The sequence below is a fragment of the Aphelocoma coerulescens genome, chromosome 7 (genome assembly GCF_041296385.1).
Source record: "Aphelocoma coerulescens isolate FSJ_1873_10779 chromosome 7, UR_Acoe_1.0, whole genome shotgun sequence".
Classification (NCBI taxonomy): Eukaryota; Metazoa; Chordata; class Aves; order Passeriformes; family Corvidae; genus Aphelocoma; species Aphelocoma coerulescens.
The window spans coordinates 1,955,797-1,980,351 of record NC_091021.1 but is presented as its reverse complement, the minus strand read 5'-3'; the positions used below and the strand labels follow the sequence as shown (position 1 = coordinate 1,980,351).

At 46.0% G+C, this 24,555-nt stretch overlaps 1 protein-coding gene and 1 long non-coding RNA gene across 2 annotated transcripts in view; one reads left to right on the top strand and one right to left on the bottom strand.

Annotated features, from left to right (window-relative positions):
• Window positions 1-24,555, top strand: part of IQCA1 (IQ motif containing with AAA domain 1) — a 102,247-nt gene that overhangs the window by 2,977 nt on the left and 74,715 nt on the right. Inside the window, 4 exon segments of the mRNA XM_069021450.1 lie at window positions 8,500-8,824; window positions 13,003-13,116; window positions 15,024-15,209; window positions 15,899-15,970. Of these exon segments, the coding sequence (XP_068877551.1) occupies window positions 8,500-8,824; window positions 13,003-13,116; window positions 15,024-15,209; window positions 15,899-15,970 (697 nt within the window).
• LOC138113472 (uncharacterized) lies at window positions 16,906-24,385 on the bottom strand. The gene is made up of 3 exons (XR_011152189.1): window positions 23,505-24,385; window positions 22,784-22,850; window positions 16,906-17,368 (listed from the first exon to the last, which is right to left on the bottom strand). It is a non-coding gene; the product is annotated as an uncharacterized lncRNA (long non-coding RNA).

Sequence of the window (24,555 nt, the reverse complement as noted above, 5' to 3'; positions counted from 1 at the left end):
CCATCCAGGGATGGGGACTCCCCCACTGCCCTGGGCAGCTGTGCCAGGGCTGGACAACCCTTTCCATGAAGAAATTTTTGCTAACATCCAATCTATCCTATATCCTTCAAGTAGCTAAAGGGGGCTTACAGGAAGGCTGGAGAGGGACTTTTCACACAGGTATGAAGTGATAGGACAAGAAGGAATGGCTTTCAGCAGGAGGATGGGTTTGGATTGGATCTGGGGAAGAAATTCTTCCCTGTGAGGGTGGGCAGGCCCTGGCACAGGGTGCCCAGAGAAGCTGTGGCTGCCCCTGGATCCCTGCAAGTGTCCAAGGCCAGGTTGGAGCAGCCTGGGACAGTGGAAGGTGTCCCTGCCCATGGCAGGGGTGGAATGGGATGGGCTTTAAGGTCCTTTCCAACCCAAACCATTCCATGATTCCATAAGCCTTCCCTGGTGCAACTTGAGGCCCTTCCCAACGTATTTTAAATGCCACGTGACAAAAATGTCTTACAACAACTTGCCTTACCTGAAGGCAGGGAAGCAAAGAGCTAACGATGAAAGGGGGTCACGGGAAAGAACTTTGGTTCTTCAGAAATGGAAATGCTACACAGCTTTCCTTGAGCTTGAGGTAAACCTTGAGCTCCGAGGCATGTTCGCCCTCCTCAAGGCCCTCTGGTTCTAAGAGGTGTGGGGCTAAAGCACAAAATGTAATCCCACTGCCTCAGGAAGCTGTGTCAGGGCAGAGAGGATGCTCAGAAAGCAGCAATGTTCTCTCAGGGTCAGTAAGTCCAGCAGGCAGCCAAGGGAAAAGTCAGCATGTCCAGACATGCCTGGCATTTTCTAGGGACAGTCCCAGCACTCCGGAGGGAGCAGAGCCATTAAGAGTAGGGTGATTAAAAAGTGCTGGAGTATCTCACTTCCCAAAGCACTCAGCCCCAGCATTTGCATGCAGACGTACCTTCCGTTCCAGGCACTGGAGATTCACAGAGATGCTGCTGCATTTATGTTTTCCTGCTGTGTTTCCTCCTCTTTTATGGATTTGTTTACCATCTCCTTGACCCGTGGGATCCTGACCAGTGATTTCTTACTTCGCCCCTGACAGCCCTAGTCCAGACACGTCCAAAGCCGAGTCTTGGCACTGCTACCACTCCTGCCAGGTTTTAATCAGCTACAAGACATTTGCCACTGCCACCAAGGAGCTTTAAACAATCAAAGCGCTTTAAAATTTAATCTCGTGTCACAAATAGAATTTGTATTAATTCACTGCTTAAATATTGATCTAAGACAAGATCCTGAGCATCTCCCCTCCTGCTTCCAACAGCAACAACCAAAGCAGAGCTCTCTGTTTTATATCACATCCCCGAGGCTCAGCTGAAGAAAATTCAGGTTGCAAAACCCACATGTGAAAGAATGTCGGTGCAACTTCTAATCCCCTCTCCTCTCCCCCACTTTTCGATGCAGTTTCTGATGTTGTGATCACATCCTATTTTCTTCCCACGGGGCCCCAGCCTCATTCAGCCATTGGGCCGTTGTTGAATATTTCTTTTTATCCCCTCATTCAGCGTCTGGCCCCAGGCCATATTCTTCAAATTCCATCCAAACGCCACAATTATTAGCTTTCTCCTGGGCATTCCTTGCATGTTCTCTCTCATACATCTCCCAAGCAGTCACAGATTCATCTTTGCCCCTCTTTCCACCCCTGGTGAGCATTAGCACATCATCTTGCTTATGTTAAAGCAGGAAATCAGAGACAGGATCGAATTGATCACAGCTAAGACTCAAAGCTGCAACTCCCTCCTGTGCCTCCCTTCATCCTTAATGAGCAGGTAGGGAAAGATCTTGTGTACTACTCGTTCAGTGTCTCCTCTGGGGAAAAGCATTGTCTGTGGGAATATCCCAGCAGCACTTGTGCTAGAAAGCAGGGAAAGAAAAGGCCCCAGTTTTCAAGAAACTGAGCAGATTGTGTCTTTAAGCTTTGAGCTTAAAGCCTCCTGCTCCTGGCAGGAGTAGAGCAGCACCCAGACACAGCCCTCTGTGCATGGAATTGGGAGGCAGCTGGATGGGTAACTGCCCCTTCCTCTTCTAAGAAAGAGTGAGGTAAAAAAGAAAAAAATGGCACACATAGGATGGTTAAAGCTGAAATAAACTTTGCTGCCACAAGCAGTAGAGTGTGTTACAGGCAAATACTGCTTGGAAGGAAGAATTCTGCTTGCAGAGGAGAGGAGGCTGCTGTTCATATGGCACAGAATGCTTTGGGTTGGAAAGGTCCTTAAAGCTCATCCCATTCCACCCCCCTGCCATGGGCAGGGACACTTTCCACTATCCCAGGTTGTTCCAAGCCCCATCCAGCCTGGCCTTGGACACTTGCAGGGATGCAGGGGCAGGCCCAGCTTCTCTAGGCACGCTGTGCCAGGGCCTGCCCATCCTCATAGAGACAAATTTCTTCCCAATATCCCATCTAACCCTGCCCTCTGGCAGTGGGAAGCCATTCCCTGTGTCCTGTCACTCCAATCCCTTGTAAATAGTCTCTCCATCTTTCTTGCAGGCTCCCTTCAGGTACTGGAAGGCCACAATTAGGTGACCCCAAATCTTCTCCAGGCTGAACATTCCCAATTCTCTCAGCCTTTCCCCATGGAGCTGCTCCATCCCTCTGATCATTCTGGTGCCTTCTCTGGACTCTCTCCAGCAGCTCCAGGTCCTTCCTGTGCTGGGCCCCAGGGCTGAAGGCAGCTCTGGAGGTGGGGTCTCACCTGAGCACAGGGGCAGAGGGACAGAATTCCCCCTTCTCCTGCTGCCCATGCCATGGGATCAGCCCAGGGCACAATTCTCCTGCTGACCCCAGAGGGAAGGGCAGTCTCCAGCCCAGGCAGGAGCTGCAGCCTGAAGGACAGGCTTTGGAGCATTGGACAGCCCAAAATAGCACCTCCCACACTTTAACTGCTTTGCCATGTAGGATACATGGGGGGTTTTGTCAGAAAACTGTAAGAAAACAGTTCTTTTTCCTGCCAGCCTTGTGAGTTTGGCTGGAGCAGGTGCTTGAGACCTGCTGAGGTGTGTTGCTGCTGCTGCTGCTCCATGAAGCTGCTTCCTCGCCTTCCCTGCGGTTTCCCATTACATTTCTGCCACACAAATCTTTTATCCCCCCTTCACTTTCTGTCATAGTACCCAGGACTGAAATTGGAGATGACAGAAGCACAGAGCTGTTCACGTTAACAATGCCAGCAGGCTGTGTGTTTTCTTCTCTTGTCACAACCAAAGCCTACTGAGGTTTATCCTTTATTTCCCCCAAATGCTTCCAACTCTGTAAAACATCGTGGCTGGAGCAAGCATGCTTAAAAAGTCATCTGGCAGAGTCACATTCACCACCAGCTGAGAAGTTTGGCATAATTGTGAGACTAATCTTATTTTAGGAGCAAGGCAGGCTTAAACAGGCTCATGAGTCTGAAATGCTCCAGACTGCAGGCTAAAGGCTTTGAAATCAGGAATTAATTCCGACAACATTTCAGTCAATTGGGCTCATAGAATCAACGCTGAGGTGGAAGGGAGCCACCAGGACCATCGATCCGACTCCTGGCCCTGCACAGGACCCCCCGAGAACCCCACCCTGTGCCTGAGAGCATTGTCCAAACACTTCTTGAACTCAGACAGGTTGTGTCATAAGGCCACACTGATCGCTGATTCTCCCTGCACCTCTCCAACCTGAAAAGTGTTTGTCTGTAATAAGACAAAAGAAAAAAGAGGGGGCTACTCCTACAAGGTAATCACCATGCAATACCTGTGAGGAACAGGTAACTGCTGACCTGAATCAGCCAGCAGTCATCCTAAGCCTGGTGATTTTTAGAAAGAGAGAAGAAAAAAAAAGCAAAAGCAGCAGCATTAAAAACCCTTTTTCCTCTCAGGGCCTCACTTTCCCCTCCCAACCTTTGTCTCTTGTTTCTTTATTTTCCAGAGGCTGCAGGGCAGGGTTTCCCTCCCCCGTGTTTGCCCAGGGCTTAGCACAATGCCTGACCTGTCAGGCCCCGAGTGTGGCGAGGGGACCCTGAGGAGTGGCCCCTGCCTGCACTTCCGTGTCACCAGCCCCACATCGCGGTCCCCTCTGCCCTGTGACCGCTGCCCTTGTGTTCTGGGCCGTGGTGAAGAGGTGCCAGGCTCCTTGAGCCCTGCTCCACATCCCCTTGCTCTCACACTAACCCTGTGGCACTTTCTCCAGGCCCCAGCACGGCCCAGTCTCATTTCTGAGAAAGAAATACAAGGTGGGTTTGCAGTGGCAGCAGAGGTTCCTTCAGTGATGCTTTAACACACACGATTTAGCTCGTTTAATCACACAGGAGTTTCCAAATGAGGTGAGGAAAGCTGGAGTCAGAGTCAAATGTTTTCCCTTCCACCTCCTTCCATCCATCAGGATAAACCAGTGAGACCCACACAGCACTGCACTAGTACAGCTTCAGCATGGGAAAGCACGAGATATTCCTGAGGGCAGCCCAGAAAAACCAGGCATCAAAGAAGCCGGGGTTCAGCCCATGCACAAACCCAGAGACAAACTGTGCCACGTCCTGCAATAACAGGGACAGTGTTCCCTTTGGCAGTGAGCAAAACACAGAGACACTCTGGGGGGAGAAAGAAAAGCCACACAAAGGTAACCCCACTGATGCCAGATTCTTCTCCTGGCTCAAGTGGCCTGAGGGACAGTTTGCATGCTCAGCACAAACCCTTCCAGGAAGGGCATGCTTAAGCCTTAAAACCAGTCCAACTCCAGTGAGCAGGCTCACCTCAGCTGGACTCAAAACCAGCGAGCTTTTCCAAGTGTCAGGAGAGATGGGTCAAGCAAACATGCAGAGTTAGAGGGCCCTACAACACTAAAACAAGGCATGAACAATTTGGCAGGATTTTAAACATCTCTTTATAACTTGAGCAGGAAAAAAAAAAAAACAAACCATATTGCTAAGCTTCACTCTAAATAAGGAGAGCAGGCTTTCTTTTGAGCAATAAAAGTGAGATTTGAACTGGCAATCAGGCTATGGGCAAAAGGAACTTCTTAAGCTCATGTTTTAGACTGTGTTTCTACTTTGTGGGAGTGAAGAGAAGGGACATCAGTGAGGAGTTAAAGCTCTGACCTTCCCTCCAAGCTGTGAGCTGCCAGAAGTCCCTCTGGGGACTCTGGAGTTTAGCCACTTGATGTGTTTCTTTCCTCATCCCCATTACAGCATTGCTTTTTTTCCCCATAACACCCCTATTTGGGAGTTGCTATGACAATTTGTAGCATTACTTGCAGTGCTATATGCCCAGAGAGATCAAGAGGCAACTTTCTTTTCCAGGATTTGATAATCTTAAACCTTGAATAGGAAAGTTAGGCTCAGTCCCGCCGGTTACCTGCACTAACAGGTGAATTAGAGGCTCTAATCCAACCTAAATCTGATGTAATATCCTTAGGCACAGACACCGCTCAGTACAGAACAGAAATGAGCCTACAAGATGGACCAATAACAGTAAATAAAACCCCAGTGCATTCAAGGCTACATTGTCCTCCCCCTTCAGCGTGTGGAAGCAATTCTGAGGGAGTTCACAACTTCATGTAAAGGGACACTGAGCAAACAGGCAAAAATTCCAATAGGGACTCAGGGATCACTCGCTGTCTGATTCACAGGCAAGGAGAGGCAGTGCTCTCCTTTGCTTTTAAGGCATAACCTTGAAGTTACTCCTCCTGAACATGTTTGTCTCTAAAGCTGAAGGGCTCCTCTGGTTCACAGCAGCTCTGCCAAGTCCCCCAAAAGAAGCTATAAACACCAAGCACATCTCATCCTTCAGACTAGTCCACAAGGGCTCCCATTTGGGCACCAGTAAAACCTGAAATAACTATTTTAATCCTGTTCTGGGGATGTATCCTCTAGTTTATAATCAGGGTGAAGTGATGCAACACTCAAATCAGATTTCTGCTCGCCCTGTCCTGTTACCCAGTATCTGATGTCTGCATGCCACACCTAACAAACTTGGGGTGTCAGTCACCCTGAACACAGCAGGTACATAGGGCTATCAGCTAAAATTTTATCACTTTCACATCAACCTTTTCCTTCAACACTTCATTTTCCAGCGGGCCTGTCCGTCCTTTTGCCCTCATTTACCCGAAACACCGCTGTTGCAAAAGCTACAATCATCCCATAATATCCGTAGTCTTAACATCTGACCCACAGCAACTGTGCTTGCAATCATCTCGGTGCTTATCTGATAAACTAATGCTTTATGGAAGCAATTACATCCTATCTGCAATGCCTCGTGGTAACGTCCTCCGAAGGGCTGCAGCGCTCCAGCCCCCTCCTCCCTCCACAAGCCGCTCACAATATAAAAAGAAACTGGATATTAGCTGGCTCAGCAGGAGGAACCACTTGACATTCCTCAGTCAGAGGAGGCAGAGAGGGAGATTATTGTCAATTGGAGCCGACGGTCGCTTCTCAGCGCGGCGCAATCCGGTGTCTCCAGCAGTAACCTGCACGGGAAAACTCCAGCCCGAGCATCCCCACGGCTCATAAATCAGCTGGATGGCTGCAGGGACACCCCACAGGGCTGGGCTTCCTCAGAGGTTGACAACCTCCCCACTATCTGTGAGAAATCATACAAAGTACGTACAGCACCGCGCCGTTTCCTCCTGCGCTGGAAAACCCGCGTGCCTCACATCCTTCCGTGTCCTGGCTCCAGCTAATGCTGGCCTTGGTTGTCCCCATCTCCTCCCCTCTGCCGGGTTTGTTCTGTTTATCTCCTGCACCTGGGTTAATTGCTGCAATTGACTGATAGGGGTGGTGCAATGGGATGTAAATGCAGTAGGAAAAAAAAAGAAGGAAAGGGAAAGACCTGGGTGGGCTGCAGAAGCATTAGGAAAAGCAAGGCCAGCTGCATCCTGCAGCAAGCCAGGTCAGCTGAGGAGTGTAATACGCCCTTTAAAACGTTAATGGTGCAAATTCAATAGCAGGGTTTGGGTTGGTGGTGGTTTTGCTGGCTGCATGGGGGAGTCCCACAGCCTTGTCACCATCCAGGACATACAGGACACTCCACACTCGGGGCACTCGTGGGCTGGAGTTTGTCCTGTCCCACCCCACTCGTCCCTCTTGCAGCACAAGCCTTGGATCACTCTGTCCTCCAGGACCGGGAACGATAAGATCAGCTCACAGAGCTCCAACATTTATTATCATGCACAAACAATGCTAACATCTGTCCAGCTTTCTGGTCAGGATAAATACACCAACACTCCCTCAACGTGAGGTCTGCTCTGAAAGCTCATCTAACACCAGGCAGGGCCTTTTGCTGTTCTCATCCCTCTTTGGCAAGCTCTAGGAACAGCAACTGGGTGAAGCACATGGATGGGTCTAGATTGCCCCATCGAGGCCAATGGCCTTTATTCCTAGGATTAAGGAACAAGTCAGCTGTCCCTGTTCCCATAGCCACTGTTTTCCCCTCAGAATGACAACATGAATGAACTGATTTTCTCCCAACTCAACCAAGTCTCAGTGCAGAAGGAATTTCTTAGCTCTGTTCCTAGAGAGGCATTTTCAAAGATTTTTAACACTTATCACTGCCAAGAGGTTCCATCTGGCAAAGGAGAACAGGACCTAGAAGTGTCTTCACTGCCACAGGTGTTATTAACACCTTCCCATGACAAACCTGCTGTTTGAGCCCTTCTCTGAATAAAAACCTCATTGCTCATTTCTTGCTCCTTTAGGTTGATTTCCCAGGATATTCTGATCTGCTTTTCCCATGAAAAGCCACTGACAGCCAGTCTATGCTCATATCAGAACTCCACCTATTCCTACCAAAACTATCAAGTGAGCAGGATTATCCTGGAAATGAAGATGGCCTGAGGTGACATGTGACATGTTCCATGCCACATAATCCCATAGCCACCAGACCAGATATTTAGCAATTGCTTGGAGTGCAACAGGTGCTACCATAGAAATAAATCAAATTATTTTCCTCACTTCACATTTGAAATAGAGCCCACAGCTTCACTCCAGCATGGGCACCAACCTCACCCTTAACCTGCAGTTAACTCCAAGCAACCACTTCAGAAAGGCAGAACAGCACCACCAGCTTTAGAAACACAAATTGGTCCTTATCCCAAACATGCAGAGCCTCAAAAACTGGGGGAGTCCTTCCTCCAATGAAGGGCATTGGGGGGAGGCACCTTTCCTATTAAACCATCTTCTCAATTAGCAACAACTGAATAGAACTCCTGGCACCGTTGGGGGTTGTAACTTCAAGCATTTGAAGGATGCTTCAAGCGTTTTAGAATGGAGCTGAAAAGCTTTTAAGCTTGTTTTAATAAAACAGCATTTGAAGATTCCTATTTTTAAAACAAACCCAGAACCTTCTGCTAATGGTTTTCAGAATACTTTGTAGTTAAAAATCTCCTTATAAATGTAATGGCTCACACTTGCTGTGTGAGAAATCCACACCCACAGAGCCCTGGCGTCGCCGTGTGCCAACTCTTGCTTTCATGTCAGGTTGACACAGTCTCCTCTTTCCAACCAGCACTTACGTCAAGCTGTGGGCAGACACGCAGAGGGAGCTGGACATCATGCTCCAGAGAGAAAGAGAGGAGTTCCTCCAGCCAGTGGAGGACCGTGAGAAGGTGATGAAGATGTTGGCCACTGCCTACATCCAATACCTGGAAATCTTCCGTAAGCTGGAGGAGGCCCACGACCACCTCATCCACCAGCAGAAGCGGGCAGCGGTTCGGCAAGTGCTGGATGGGGTCATTGGCCGCATCCTGGAGATCAAGAAAGAGATGGTGGCCCTGGAGAAGTCCGAGTGTCACCACATGGATGACATCCTGATGGATCTACAGCGTGTCCCGGTAGGGCGGCCTCGATGATGAGTTAATTCATAGGGTTTTGTTTGCAGGTGTTTTATTTGTAGGCCTGACATGCCAAACAAACCCAGCCCTTAGGGAGAGTCTGGTGCCTCTCTGGGGTCTGGCTCAAAGATGTCACCAGGAAACTTCCAGAGTTTTCACAGGCCACGGACGTGATCTTCCATGCAGCGGACAAGGAGAGGGTAACTCGTAGTCTGAGGGTGATCACAAAAGATTTCAGGGCTTTGGGACATTTAATAAGGGATACTGGGGTACAAGTTGTTTTCTCCTGACATTTCCAGTTGAAAGCAGCAATATTGAAAGAAACAGATGGCTCCCCAGCTGGTGTCACCACCATAATTTTGGGGGTTTTGAAAATGGAATGGCGTGTGGAGTGCCAGGAGTGCTGGCATCAGATGGCACTCACCTTTCTCAGCCAGGGAAGGGAGTCTTTGCCTGGGAACTAGTGGGGTTCACTGGCAGGGCTTTAAACTAGATATGATGGGGAGGGGAACGGTATCAGGCTTGTCCTTGGCAAGCTGTGGGATAGTAGGAAAAATGAGAGGGACAGGATACTTGTGAGGGCTCTGTGCAGGTGTCTCTGACTCAGCCACACTGGAGCACACCTGCAGTCTTACAGAGATAAGCCAGGGGCTCCTGAGATAACAGAAAGCAACAGGAAAACATCGGAGATACGCCCTTGTAGCAAAATGGACAGGATGGGGTGATCCTGCTCCTCTCCTCAGCCCTGAGAGGCACATCTGGAGTGCTGTGTCCAGCTCTGGGCTCCTCAGGACAAGAAGCTCCTGGAGAGGGTCCAGTGGAGGCTGCAGAGGTGATGAAGGGACTGGAGCACCTCTGATGAGGAAAGGCTGAGGGAGCTGGGGCTCCTCAAGAGGAGACACAGCTGAGAGGGGACCTCTGTAATGTGTGTAATTATCCAAAGTGGGGGTGCCAGAGCATGGACCAGGCTCTGCTCCACGGGGCCCAGCAGTGGGACACAAGAACAGGCAGAAACTGATGGTTCCACCTGGACAGCAGGCAGAACTTCTTCCCTGTGCAGTGACCCAGCAGTGAACAATGTCCAGAGAGGGTGTGGAGTCTCCCTCTCTGGGGATATTCCAGAGCTGTCCAGACACAATCCTGTGCTTTGGGATGACCCTGCTGGGGCAGGGAGGTGGGACCAGATGACCTCACTGTGGTCCCTTTCAATTTGACCCATTCCATGATTCCATATTACAACGTGAATTTGTATTCATAGAATCCCAGGATAGTTTGGGGTGGAAAGGACCTTAAAGCCCATCCCATTCCACCCCCCTGCCACGGGCAGGGACACCTTCCACTATCCCAGGTTGCTCCAAGCCCTGGCCTGGGACACTTCCAGGGATCCAGGGGCAGCCCCAGCTTCACTGGGCACCCTGTGCCAGGGCCTGCCCATCCTCACAGGAAGGAATTCCTTCCCAATATCCAATCTAAACCTACTCTCTATCAGTAGTAACTCGGACAGCTTTGCTGTTAAGTGTCAGGAGCTTGACTCTGCCAGATTTTAGTGTGGGGTGAGACAGAAAATGGGCCGCTGCTACGTGAAGTACAGACCACTGCAGCCTGCCCTCGGTGGCACGGTGAAATCAGCACCGTGAAGATGACAATGAGGCCAAGCAGGGAAGCTGTGCTTTAGAAGGCGAAGGAAAAATGAGCTGGCAAAGCTGGTTACTTCTCTCGCAGACAGCTCCATCTATTGTCACATTCAGGTACCGCTGCTTTGCTAAAACCAGCTGAAATCCCTGCTTTTTTCCAGGATCCCAGCTCCGAGATAAATTGCCTGATATCATTGTAGCATTATTGTGAGATGTGCAAACTCTGTTTCTGTTTGCCACTGCACATCTACAAATTTCAGATAAGAATTGCCAGGATTCTTCACCAGCCCTTTACTTTCAACATTAAGCACTATTTAAAACTATTTTAAACTGAGAGAGTATAAACACATCTCCGGGGAAAGTAATCCTTCAAATCCTATCTTGAAATCCTTAGCACTGCCGTTTTCATGACTCAGCAGCAAATCCATCTGCAGCAAAAAGCTGGAAAGTCTGAGAAGCCATGCCTGACACCTCCTCAAAAACAAGCATAAATTCAAATTCCTGCACCACACCTTGATTTTAAGAAGGCATTACATACCTACCTACCACAAAAGAAATCAATCACTGAAGAGATGTCAGGTTTTTTCAAAGAAAACATTTTCCATACTAGATAAGAATACAGATTTATGGGGTGTTCTTTTAAATAAAATATTGACATATTCTTGGTAACGGAACAGAATTAGTGGACAAGTAACTCCCGTTTCTCAAAGAATCTGCCCTGAAAGGATACCTCCAGTCATTCCTTTCTCTGTATTATCAGGGGCTAAAATCCTGCAGGACTGAAGGCAGAGGACACAACATTTTGTATCTTATGTGATGATATTGCCTGTTTTGTACTATGTCACTGCAAGGCCAAGCTTTCCTGTTTCTCCAGTTCTGCACCTCGTGGTTTTGTGCAGTTGCCTTCCAACATCCAGCCACTACATTTCCTGGGGTAATTGTGAAGGTTATTTGGATCCATAAATCCCATGGGGAGCTGGGAGTAGCTAAAAAGCTGCAAATTTGACTCAAGGTTAAATATTCCAAGCCTGAGTTTCCAATGCTGGGCCCCAAAAAGAGATTAGGAAGAGAAGCAGGCTCCTCACCCCTTCCAGCCCTGGCACTGGGGCTTTGATCTCTTTTTTCCAGTCAGTAAAAATCAGAATCCAGAATCACTTGGAATTAAAGGCCAGGTGAGACATCAGAGATACTCCCACACTGACTCATTTTGCTCCCTGGCAGCCTAAAAATCCTCTCAATCCTACAGGAGGGTATCCAAACCCTTGAATTTTTATAATTCAAGATTTTAATCCACCCAGAGTGATTTGCACTCAAGAGTACAGCACAGAATCATTTCCATCAACTACCAAGGGTGCTGGAAGGTGCAAACAGGGAGCTTAGCATGACAAATACTCAGAAACTTTTATCAGACCAGACCTCTGCACTGATAAAATCATCGTGGAAGCTTTCTGGCGCTGCCATGGTAGGGATGTCCCTCAGCATGCAGCTGAGGGAATGGGGAATGAAATCAGTGAGCTGGCAGTTCACAGGGGCTGTTCTCCTTGGCCACAGCCCTGCAGATTCTTGCTCCAGGAACTGGAAGGTCCCGAGCAGCACATTTACCATGTGCCTGAGGCAGGGCAGAAATGGAGCTTGTTCCTTCCAGCCAGTGCTGTTCTCCTCCTCCCTGTCCACTCCAGAGCTGGCACTGAGGCTCAAGGATCAGAAGGTCTCCCTGAGCAGGTGAAAGCACAGCAATTTCCACAGCAGACAGATCAGGGAGTAGTGAAAACAGAATTTTAGGGAACATGGACCAGAAGACACATTCCCCACATGCACATACTCAAATTGCCAGTAACTGTTCTTGAAGAGTTATCTGCAGTCTTCAGTACAAGGAACAGGTTGTGTCACCCCTTGGGGAGGGTTTTTTTGCCTTCCTCTCTGTGTCTTTTTGTTGTGGATTGAAATCCTATAGGGGAATAACTGGGAGAAATGTAAATCAGTTACATCTTTTTAATTACAGAAATGAGTAAAGACAGGCACTTCCAGTCATGCCTGATTGTAAGAAGTGTCTGAGATGCCACAGTCAAAGGCAGGCAGTTTGTCTACAGCTCAAAATACCTATTAAAAACCTTAGAACTGTGCTTTGGTTCCTTATAATGGTTAAAAAATGGCAAGAGAACAGATCTATTTTTCATGTTGATTAAAACAAGAAGTGGGATGATCACACAACCAAAGGTATTCAGCTCAGTGGAAATCATGTTTAAATTTCTGGCAACCCTGCCAAATATTTCAGCAATTTGATAATATAATTGAGCCATTATAGGAAGAAAGATTTCTGGGCTCACATGGTTCACAAACTGGGTTGATTTATTTGTTTTTGTTGAATTAGGCCTAAAGTAATTGAAAAGTAACAGCAGCTGTTACAAAGGTCAAATTCCCCAATACTCAAAAATTTTTCAACAACCTCTGTCCTTATTTTATTGCTTTGTAAAGGTATTCAGTTAACCAGTAATGTGACTTAAATGCAATCCTAAAAAGCATCTCATCCCTTTCTTCCTCTAGGAAGACATAGACATACCCATCCCAAAGTATTTCATTAAAGAAAACCTGAGCATCCTGCAGGACAGGGAGAAATTCCTGGATGAGATTTTGCTGAATGCTGGTTTGCTAGAACAGGTAAATGTACCCCACACCTACGTGCTATGTTTGATTCGTTCTATTTACTGCCCCATGTGTCTGAACACATGAGCCACTGAAGTGAGAAGCACTTCTACAGCAGCAAGGAAGTAGAAGTGTGCTTACAGATAAGGCACAGGCAGAAAGTAACCTTAGATTTCCCTGTCAAACAATATCCAGTCACATCTCAGGTCTGGGTAAGACTGAAATGGTTCTACTCTGCTTTCTGTGAGTGTCAGAAAGAGCAGCACTCTGGCCAAGTTAATGCTTTATTTGTCTAACTAACCCTCACCATGTAATTAGTCCTACTGAAACCAAGCTCTCCTGGCCCAGGATTCCTCACTGGAGCGGCCAGAACTCAAGAGTTCAGGTCAGCAGCACTGTTGGCATTCACTTGTTTATAACCTCTGAACAATGAGTGCAGTTTCTCTCGTGCAGCTACAGAGCTGCAGCTGCTGGGAGGAGCAGAAAACTGAGTTTTGGCAGAGCAAAAGTCATTACAGACACATACACAAGAGCCCCAGTGAAGGCTGCTCTGGATTTGATATACTTCTGACCTTTTGGGAGTGGCATGTTGCCTCCAAGCAGGCACTGCTGACCCCTGGAAGCAAACAACTGTGCCTGCATGTCTGGGTAACTTGGATTCATAGATGTTGTAGCCATAAGAGACAGTCCTGATGGCCCACAGTGCTGCCCTGAATTCTCCAGCAGTGATTGTGCCTGTTGATCCCACAAAATAACAGAGGGAAAGTCCCCAGGGATGGAAACAGCCCCAGGCAGAGTGCAGAGACAGAGCACTGCTAGATGCTTTGCTGGGCAGCTGCAGTCCTCCCTGTTCCTCCACAGGACAGCTCTGGGTGAGTTCTCTGCTCTTCCACTCGCCTGACCTTGCTCTGGGAGATCCTGTTTCAGCACAATTTATCCTGGAGCCTTTTTGCTTCCCAGAGTTCTGCTCTTGCTGCTTTCCAGCATGGCATCCATGAGGTTGTCTAGTGAGCAGCCAGCTCAGCCAGAGCACCAGGCTGCCACAGGGAGCCAGAGATTCAATAAATAGCAATAAAATCACCTCACCCAGTGTAAATCCAATGTCCTGTGCTGCACTTCCAGCTCACTCACCCCTGGGATTGCTGCAGGGTTGTCAGCACTTCTGCACCTTGTCCTCTCAGGAAATCCTGGCTTCTGGGTAACCAACTGGAGTTCTCCAGTGTCCGTGGCAGTGCTGTTAGGAGCAGTCCAACATAAATCAAAACCAGTGGAGTTTTTGTCAGGAATCTGCTCTGCACATCATTTGTGTAATTCTGTTCAGGAAATCTATGTCATTCTGTCCTAGAAAGCCCTGCTGAAGTTAAGTGCCACACAATATAAATAAAATAATTAAATATGAGCTGCCTCCAGCTGGGAGTTGAACATCAAGAAAGGACGCTAATTCAGCTTTTCCAAGGGGAGCATGAGGGTTCTCAGGAGTGAGATGGGGGGAGTCCCTTCCTCCACTTGCACTGTTCTCATCCATTTTCCCCCTCTCACTCAGAACAGCCCCTCCTTCCATTTTCATCAAAAGAACTGCGATTCCAGCAGCACATCCAGAAACCCTCCCTTCAGAAAAGGAAAGGAAAACATTCCACAGCTTAAGAAATTCTCCTTTTAGTAGGACAAAGCCTCATGGTTGTGTCTTTTTGCTCAAATGGATCAAGTTCAGCAGGACTCTGTGAGCCCCTGTGACTTGCCAGCAAAGCAGGTTTTCCTCATCACACATCAACAGGAGTCTCTGCTGTTTGTTTCCTACACTATTTTCATCTTAGGACCTTTCTACGAGCTGATTCATTGTTTCATTTTCTAACTGAGGCAGGCAGTTAACCAAACACTAACTTTCCTTTGTTCATCCCTTTTTTTTGGCTGTGCTGTTGAAGGAACCTGTCACGGCCATGACACTTGAAGAAGGCATTAAAGTGGTCCAGGTGGCAGAACGGGCTCGCCAAGGCCGTGCTCGAGCAGCATTCATGAAGAGAATTTACCTTGAAGAGAAAAGACAAAGTCAGAAAGAGGCTCAAGAGATGGGTAAAAATCCAGATGATGCTGCCACTTGCATTCAAAAGGTGAGTTTTTGATGTGGCAACAATTCTGGCAAAGCCAAATGACAATGTTTTGTGTCAGGAGAGCAGCTGCAGACAGAAAGACAGCTCACAGGATGGGAAGCATTCTGAAATTATCCTTTTTAGGGTGTCCAGCAAGGTGAAATACATCATTTAAACCACTTAAAAAATGAGACAGGACCCTAGATGTGAGATCAATGGAACCAGTCCTGCACTGGCAATGCAGGATGACTTTATAACTTACGTGTTGTTTTCCCATTCTGGTTTTTACGACCTCAGTTGCTCTTTCTGGCATCCCCTTGGAATTCAGTGCATCTCTGAATTCATGCCTTTTTCTGTGATCTCCAGGGGAAGAGTTCATTCCATATCTAGAAAAAAGGACAGAGGTCAGTGCTAAATTCCACAAGAAGTCCTTACATATGAATAATTCCTAAATCATATGTCTAAACTTCATGAAGCAGTGACAGTTTTTAGAAGCCACCCAGAGCAGTGTGAGGGGATAACAAACCTCAGAATTTGTTTAAAAACAAAAAAAAATTTTTAAAAAAGCAGATGGCAAGCTGTTAAAAAGCAATAGTTTCAATGGTATATTGTGCCTTTCCTTCCTCTATTTGTTTTTTCCTGTGTCTGCCCCAGCAAAGGAAGCTGTACCAGGGCCCATTTATCTCATTACAGTTTTGTTTACAATCCAGGTTTGGCGTGGGTACCGCCAGCGCAAGGGAACAGAGAAACTGAGAGAGGAGGAAATGGTGTTTCTGGGCATGGTAAGTGGGGCTGGGCCTAGAGAACACAAAATGCCACACTCTGTTTGTTCTTCAGACTTTTAGAATTCAACCCAAGAGGAGAAAATAATTTCTATGATTCCTCCTATCTTAAAAGGAGTCTCCAAGGAACACAGAACTCAGCTGAAATGATAAATGGCCCGGGAGTAGCACAATTTGTCTTCTGCTGAATGGGTTTGTGCTGTCTGTACACTCTCCAATGTGTGTGGCAGATGTGGAAACTGGCTGTGGAGAATTTGCCCTGGGTCCCAGGGAATTTGACCTAGGTGTGATCAGCAAGTTTTATTAATCAGCTTTTCAGTCATGATTTCGAGACTGGGGAGTTACCTTGTGTCTGGAGTAGAATTCATGGAGGTTGGAAAAGCCCTCTAAAATCACCAAGTCCAACCATCAACGCAGCAATGTCAAGCCCACCCCTAACCCATGTCCCCAGGTGCCACATCCACACATTTTCTGTAAACTTCCAGGGATGGTGAGTCCACCACTTCCCTGGGCAGTTTGTTTGAATGCTTGACAGCCCTTCCAGTGGGCTAAAATAAGTCATTTTTCCTAATATTCAATTCAATTAAAGAAGCAAAATCCTCTTCTCCCACCCCTTTGCAAACCACTGCCTGTGCATGTCAAGAGCAGGGAAGAGAAATCTAAGAACTGGCATAATAATCCATCAATATTTCCTTAAGTCCATCTAAAAATAATCAAAATCTTCCTCACACCATGCTGCAGAGGCACAGGGAAGTGAACAGCTGCCCATGGTCAGTTCAATTGCACGGGGGTGAAAGGAAGAAACTAAAGCACCCTTTCCAGAAGGAATCTGTTCCTCCCACCCCCTTCCTCACAGCAAATACCCAAAAAATAGTAACTTCTTTACTGTTGACATTTTTTTTTTGCCCTCCTCCAAGTCTTTGGAGGCACTAACAGGTGTCAAGCCTCACGCAGCTCCAGCAGCACAGCCCTTGTACCAAGCCTTAGTAAAGTTCTGGTAAAGCAGCAGCACATCACAGAAACATTCAGCACTGCTCTGCCTTTGTTAAGTTTATTTCTGCTTCCATGTTCTACAGTTCTTAAGTGATTAATTTATAAACCAATAATTTAATTTTGATTTAAAGGAGGCTTTCTGCTTTTCCCAGGCAGTTTGGGTGATTTTCTTGCCCAGCAATGGAATTGCCCTTTGCTATTTTATAGGGTTCTGAAAACTGATTGTGCCTAGAGAATACATCTCACATTAGTTAAAAATAACATTCATACTTCACCTTTAAGAAGGAAAATGTACATTTACCTAAGCTCTGCCTTGTTAAATCCAGGTAACACCTTATGGATTACTGCCTTTAGTATTTGCTGGTCTGTAACAGCTGAACAGAGCCTGGGGTGCCAGTTCTGCCCCTGTTTAAGACAGAATTCCCAGAGATTTTAATTAGTGCAGACCTAAATACTTGGGAGGTACTGAAAATGAGTTAGAAATGCCACCTTTTGCAAAACAAGGGATTGTTTCCTGTCAAATCCCATGACGTTTCTGTCGAGTCCTCAGGAAGGAAATCCAAATCTGGCGTCAGTTATTTGAGGGTTCACAGCCAAGCCCTCATTTCATGGTGGCCCAGTGTGGGAGGAACTGGGAACTAGGATGTGAACATCCTGGTTTATGGGGAGCATAATGTAATCTATGTGATCAGAGGGATGAAGGGAATTAAAACCAAACACATCGAGTGCATTCAGTTCCTGACCCCTATTTAAAAGCAAGAGAATTGATGTTTGCTCCTCTGCACTCTGACTCACTGCTCTTTATCAAGTTTATAATCAAAGCATGTGGGGGAAAAAATTGGTAACTCTAAAATTTTAAATCTGTTCATCTTTCCAGGGTTTTTATATTCCCTTTCCCTTTCCATGCTGCATTCCCTTCCCTGGTCTCCAAAGGAAGCAGACATTGGTTCCCACTGATAGATAGGCAGGGAGCTCCAAAGGTCAAGTCCCTTTGATGTATGATCACGTCAGCCCTCTAAAAAATGACCACAGATCTTCATGTGTAAATATGTTGAATTTGCTTTTCTAATGCTGCAAGACTTAGATAAATTAGAAGACCCAACCATCCATTACTCCAAGTCCATCCCAAAGGAGACTCGACTTTTGTTGCAATAAATATAATTTCTCTTATAATTAGGGCTTTTTAAAAAAAAAGTATCTGTGTTACTTTCAGACAAAGACTGCTTTGCACAAAGAGCTGATCCATTCAAAGTTCTGTGTAGAAGATTTCTGGAAAAATTCAATTGTGTTGGCCTAAAAAATAGGAAAATAGGTGTCAAACCCAAGAATTATCCAGTCTTTTGCTTAATTCAGCATTATTTTCTTTACTCTCCACTTACTTCAGAAAAAATTTATGTATCTTTTCTGGAATTCAATTCTATTTCATCTTTTGCTTGGTGATGGAGAACAAGCCTGTGTTCCAGAGATTTTTCTTGGCTCAAAAGTAAAGCCTCATTATTAATATTATTTAGTTTTTTGTTATTATTATTTATTATTATTTATTAAAGCCTAATTGCAGAAACAGCATGATTCCCTCAGCACACGTTCTCCAAAGCCCCGATAAATCACACTTTACAGTCCCAGTTTAATTTGTGAAGAGAAGCAATCCTCCTAAGAGCACATATATCTTGATAACTGTATCCTGAGCTGCTTCCTGATCTTCCTCACATCCCTGCCACAGGGCTGTTTGCTGCCAGCTCCAGCACGACCACCAGAACCACTGCTCCAGGCACAAGGTTGTGTTCAAACCACACTGATGTGGCAAGAAAACACACTGAGTTAAACACACACCTGATGTGTCTGAGCCAACCTGCATTTCCTGCTCTCTTTTACCACCTCAGCTCCATTTAACACGCCAGGTTTGTAAACTGCTCTGTTCTTCTGGCATTTATAGATTCCCTGTCACTAAAAATCTCACCTGGAGGTTCTGATTGTTGAATTTTGCTGCAGAGCTCGGTGTAGCTGGGTGTGTGACCTGGATTTTGGCAACTGCTTTGTCTCAGGGGAGTGCAGAACAGCCTGAGCCTGGTCCTGGATCCACCCTCAGCACTCTCCCTCACAGACTCTCCTGCAGGAAGCTGTACTTACAATCTCAGAGCACAGGCTACTGGAAAGAGGAAAGGCTGTGTTTAACACCAAACATTAGGATAAACAGTTTGCCATCAGACTGATTTATCAGAGTAGGAGGATGTAGGGGACTGGAGGAACAGTTGGCTTAAAGCATTTAGGTGGGAAGAACATGAAGCCCCAGGCCAAGGGCACCTGGCCTGTCACAGGGATAGTGTGGCCAGCAGGACCAGAGAGGTGATTTCTCCCCTGTGCTGGGCACTGGTGAGGCTGCACCAAGTGCTGTGTCCAGTTCGACCTTCTTAAAATATTCTGGAAGCCAGACCAAGAAATTCCAGTCAATGCCTTGCTAAGTGCTCTGTTGTGTCTGGAGAAGTTCAAGTTTGCCAAGTGCCTTATTTTGTCAGAACGTTCCAAAGTTGGCAAGGAAAAGTTGTTATTGAACCTCCTGAGGATTTTGTTGTTTCTGCACCACCCAGAGTAAATCAAACCACCTTCCCTAAACCTGCTGAGCAGGAATTAGAGGGGTCCAGGAAAAAAGAATACAGAAAGGCAAGTCCCTCTCTCCACCTGCACTGCTCTGATACATTTTTCCCCAAGCCTCCTCTCCCTGGGCTGGGCTGACTCAGAAAAGCCCCTCCTTCCAATTTTCATCAGAAGAACTGCAATTCCAGCAGTTCCACATCCAGAAACCCATCCCTTCAGAAAAGTAAACATTCCATAGCTTAAGAAATTCTCCTTTTAGTAGGACAAAGCCTCATGGTTCTTTTATGTCTTTTTTTCCAAATGGATACAGTTCAGCAGGATGCACGAGCCCTGTGGAGCCACTGTGGTTCCCACTGGAGCATCAGCTTTTCCTCCTCACACATCACCACACCAGATTCAGCTTCTCCTAAAGGTGCTCAGAAAAACACATCTCCCAGAATATCAGACTTCCAATATATTGCAAGAACAAGTTTAGGGTCTCACAGGTACAGCTGTGGATTTACACTTACACAGCTCTATCCTGAAATTCCAGCCCTTCCCCAAGAGTTAGTGGTGCAATACCTGCTGTTCTATGATTCTCTTACATTGTATTTCCACCATCCTTCCTTCCTCTATATCCAAGGCCACCTTGGATGGGGTTTGGAACAACCTGGGATAGTGGAAGATTCCACCCCCTGGCAGGAATGAGATGAGCTTTATGGACACTTCCAACCCAAACCATTCCTTGGTTCCACGATCCTTTTCACGTGAAAGGATCTGTGTGGTGTTAAAATAAAAAGCTATTCTCTCCTTCTTACCTCTTTTAAACACAGCCTAATTTAGGCATGTTGTCTTGGTTAATGCTTTATTTATATCTGGGAAAACAGCCTGCCAAACATTCCTCCTTCTCTGAATTCCTGATAAATATAATTCATTTCACCCAGTCAGAAAAAAAAAATAAATAAAAATCAGCATTACCCAGAATAGCTTTCTGTGTAAACATTATGGACTATGGCTAAATAAATATTATACAGGGTTTAACGAACTACAAACTCCATCAAGTGAAATTTAAAATATTTCATTAGCTCTTGAAAGTGGGCAGCTATAGCAATGCTGCAGATCAGGCCTGGTTTTGCCAAGCTTAAGATTAAAATGACTTTTGCTTGCCTGGATGTCAGCACAGAGTTCTCTGTTATTTCACATCTCAGCAGCGATAACTAATCTGTCCTGTTTTCAACAGAAATTTTAAGCCTGCTTATTTTTGAAACAGAAGGACTCTGGGAAGCAAGAAGCATGCTAAATAATGTGGCTTTTGTTGGCTGCAGTCATACTAACAATGAAATCACTGCCTTTCAGAGCCCAAAACATGCTTGCCATGTTTAGTACAAGTTTAACAGCATGCCCAGGTATCGTATCAGAAATAAACATAACCAAAATTACATCAACTCATCTGGCCCTGAATGTAAACCTTCTGTCCACTTCAAATTTTCTTCTATCTTCCTAAAAGGTGTTGCATGTAAATGTATTTCTAAAGATATAAATCTCTAAACCAACCATTTTCAGTATTTCTTGAACAAGGCCTCCTGCTACAAATGCTTTGTTGGAATGCATATGACAATTATTTTAATTGGCAAAGCCATTGGAGTGAGTCAGAGAGTAGGGAAGCTTTAATGAATGCAATATATTTTGCTTACTTGTTCCTTTTTATTTTTTTTTGTGCCTAATTTAGGAATTCAGCCATATAATTGATGTGGCTATCACCATTTAATGGTGGAACCTCTATTAATACAATTTTCATTTGGGGGGTTGGAACTGGATGGGCTTTAAGGTGCTTCCAACCCAAACCATTCCATGACTTTATGATTCACAAGATAAGAGACCTCTTTAAAATCTGTTCTTCCCTCAGCCTGACAAATTATACTGAGGAAATAAAGCAAGGCTGCAGCTCAATCCTACAGCAAACTTTTATATGTAGTCTGGATCATGGTTTAAAATTCAATAGAATCGTATCATAAAATCACAGAATTATTTGGGTTGGAAGAGACCTTAAAGATTATCTCATTCCACCCCCTGCCATGGGCAGGGACACCTTCCACCTGAAGAATAATAGTTGTAAGTGAAGAACAGGACCCCAGTTGCTCTGACAGTAAATTCTTTTCATCTACATGCCTGTGTAATCCAAATGTATAAAAAAACCATTTCATTTTCACCACTGGCGAAAATAAGTGACTAGTACAACTATTTACTTTAAAAATATTTGGAAAGAAAGCTTCTCCCCCAGAGAAGCAAACTGCAAATGTACTGAAAAAAATGCCACACAACGGGTCCATCTTTTGAAATCCTACAATTACGGGCAATCCTGGCTGTGGCAGAACATTTCCTGGAGCCCCATAAAACCACGGAGCATGTGCTACAGCTCTGCTGTTCCAGGCCTACGACAAGAAGCTGTCCTAAATTAAGTACCCAGTAATAAAAGCTGCAGTAAATCTACCTCTCAGACATAATAGGGACGTTAGCCTTGCGACGTGGAGTGAAATGAAATGTATTTATTTCACTGCCACGAAGGCTCTTTCCCTCGTAAGCGCAGCTGTAATGGAACAATTGAGGAGCAGTTAGTTCCACAGCAGGGCCTCCTCCTCCTCCTCCTCTGTGAGGAAGAGCAGCCCTGAGTGTGCTCAGCCAGCCTGCACACCTCCAAGTGCCTTATAATGAACAACAAAGGCTGGGGAGCTGACTCAGCACCGAGGCAGGGCTTTCCAGCCAGGAGAGGGATCCGAGCAATCAAAGTCCCGGGCTGGGAAGGGAAAACGGAGACAGTTTTGTGGAATCATGGAGTGCTTTGGGTTTAAATAGGCTTAAAGCTCATCCAATTCCACTCCTGCCATGGGTGGGACACCTTCCACTAGCCCAGGTTGCTCCAAGCTCTGTCCAGCCTGGCCTTGGACACTGCCAGGGATCCAGGGGCAGCCACAGCTGCTCTGGGCACCCTGTGCCAGGGCCTGCCCACCCTCACAGGGAAGAATTCCTTCCTGGTATCTAAACTAAATTTCCCCTCTTTCAGTTTGAAGCCATTCCCCCTTGTCCTGTCACTCCAGGCCCTCTCCAGCTTGCTTGTATTCCCTTCAGACACTGGAAGGGGCCCTGAGGTTTCCACACAACCTTCTCTTCTCCAGGCTGAACATCCCCAACTCCCTCACCCTGTCTCCAGTCCCCTTATCACCCACACGGTCCCTCAGCCCACTGACTTACCTGGGAGGTGTAGGGAATGTCTTCTCCCTTCTACTGGTGCATCTTCCCCTTCTCTAAAACCTAAATTCTTTTGGGGAACGAGAGAAGAGCAGAAGAATCTCAGCACACTCATGACTGATGAGTTGGAATAAAATTCTCTTTTAGACAAATGTCCATTTTGCCTTATTAATTTAAACAAGGATTTTAAAGACAAAGCCCATCAAACATTAGATAAGCCTTTTAAGTTAATGGACCATGTAGTCCTATTTTCCCACAAACTCAGGAATCTTCATATTATGTCCTATTTTTACAGCAACATCAATTATTAATATGTATACTTTTGCTGACAGAGGACCACACTAAAAATGTGAGTTTCGTTATCCAGTTCTGGGTCATTAACTGTGAAAAGCTTGTAAATATAATGGTTTATTCACATGGGAAGCCTTCATTAAGATGCATTATTCTACAACTGATGTGGCAGCACTGCATTATCAAGTTCACTGTCTCCATCTAATATTTGTAATTTGTTTCTAAATGAGTTGCTGTTTGTAGGGCGAGTTAACAAATTTGAATTTCACATGGACAGAGAAATTTCTTAAAGATGGGAAAATGCTTCTTCCCCCAAGGAAAAGCTATTTATTAGCATCTTCCTGGAGAATGCCTCCCTTTGATTCAGAAGCAGGAACATTAGAGGCGCCGAGAGAAGGGATGTTAGAAATAAATTGCCTTTTGTCTTCCTTACATGCACATTAGAGGGCTATGGAAGCACACTAGGATAACTTCAGAGCTCCACAGCAGCCATGTGGACACATGGAAAGCTCTCCCATGATACTGCAAGGCACAGGTCCAAGACTGGCCAGCAGGGAAGCATTCCTGCTGGAGCTGTTGGAATTCATCCTCTCTCTTGGCACTCTCCTGCCATTTCACTTCCTATTCCCTCTTGCATCTTCAGATGGCCAAAGCTTTTTTAGACCTCTTTTCTTCTGAGTTCTGCTCGTTGACAAGAGAACAGAACCTCTAGCAGGGCTGTTGGAGAGAATTCTGTCTCCTTCTGAAGGCCCAAGAGCACCTGAAGGTGAACACACGGCCCCAGGTTGTGCAGTTGGCTCCTCATTCCTGAGACCGGGTCAGGAATGTGTTAAACTTGGAAGCTGGTGAGGTTTAGGGGGACACACACTTCTGCAATTAGGCCAAGAACACTGTGGACAAAATAAAACAAGTTTAACAGAGTGGCTTTCTTCAGCTGCAAAGCAGGAAGGTATCACCCATGCTATTCATCACTTACTTTCTTTTTTTCAAGTGTTTTAATAATCTAGAACATTTTATATCATCATTTACTCGACAGAAGATAGGCATTTTCTATGAAAATCCTTGACAAATGGTAGAGAGCTGACAGCTAAAACAGTGGTACAATTCCATCCTCTGGACATCTTTTTACATCTCCTTCAGCAGCTCCCGCTGCCCCAGTGTCTACTTTGAGGTTATGTTGCTGAATTCCCTTCCATGCTTAGTTTTGTCTAGTTCATCTTCTTATTCCCTCCGTACTTTATCCATTGATTCACTTCCTTGAGCATCCACACCCTTGGATTGGTTCTTATAGTCCAAGGATGCTGCTTTTAAGACAGTCCCATTTCACTTTTAGCCCACGCACATCTAAGTTCTTCTCATGTCTCCTCATCCTTGTTTTTCTCAAGTCCACTCATTTTTTGTTGACATAACTGCATCGATTTCAAAGTCACAGAATGGAAAGTCAAGCCAGCTGTACATTCACCTGTGCTGTTTTATTTAAAAAT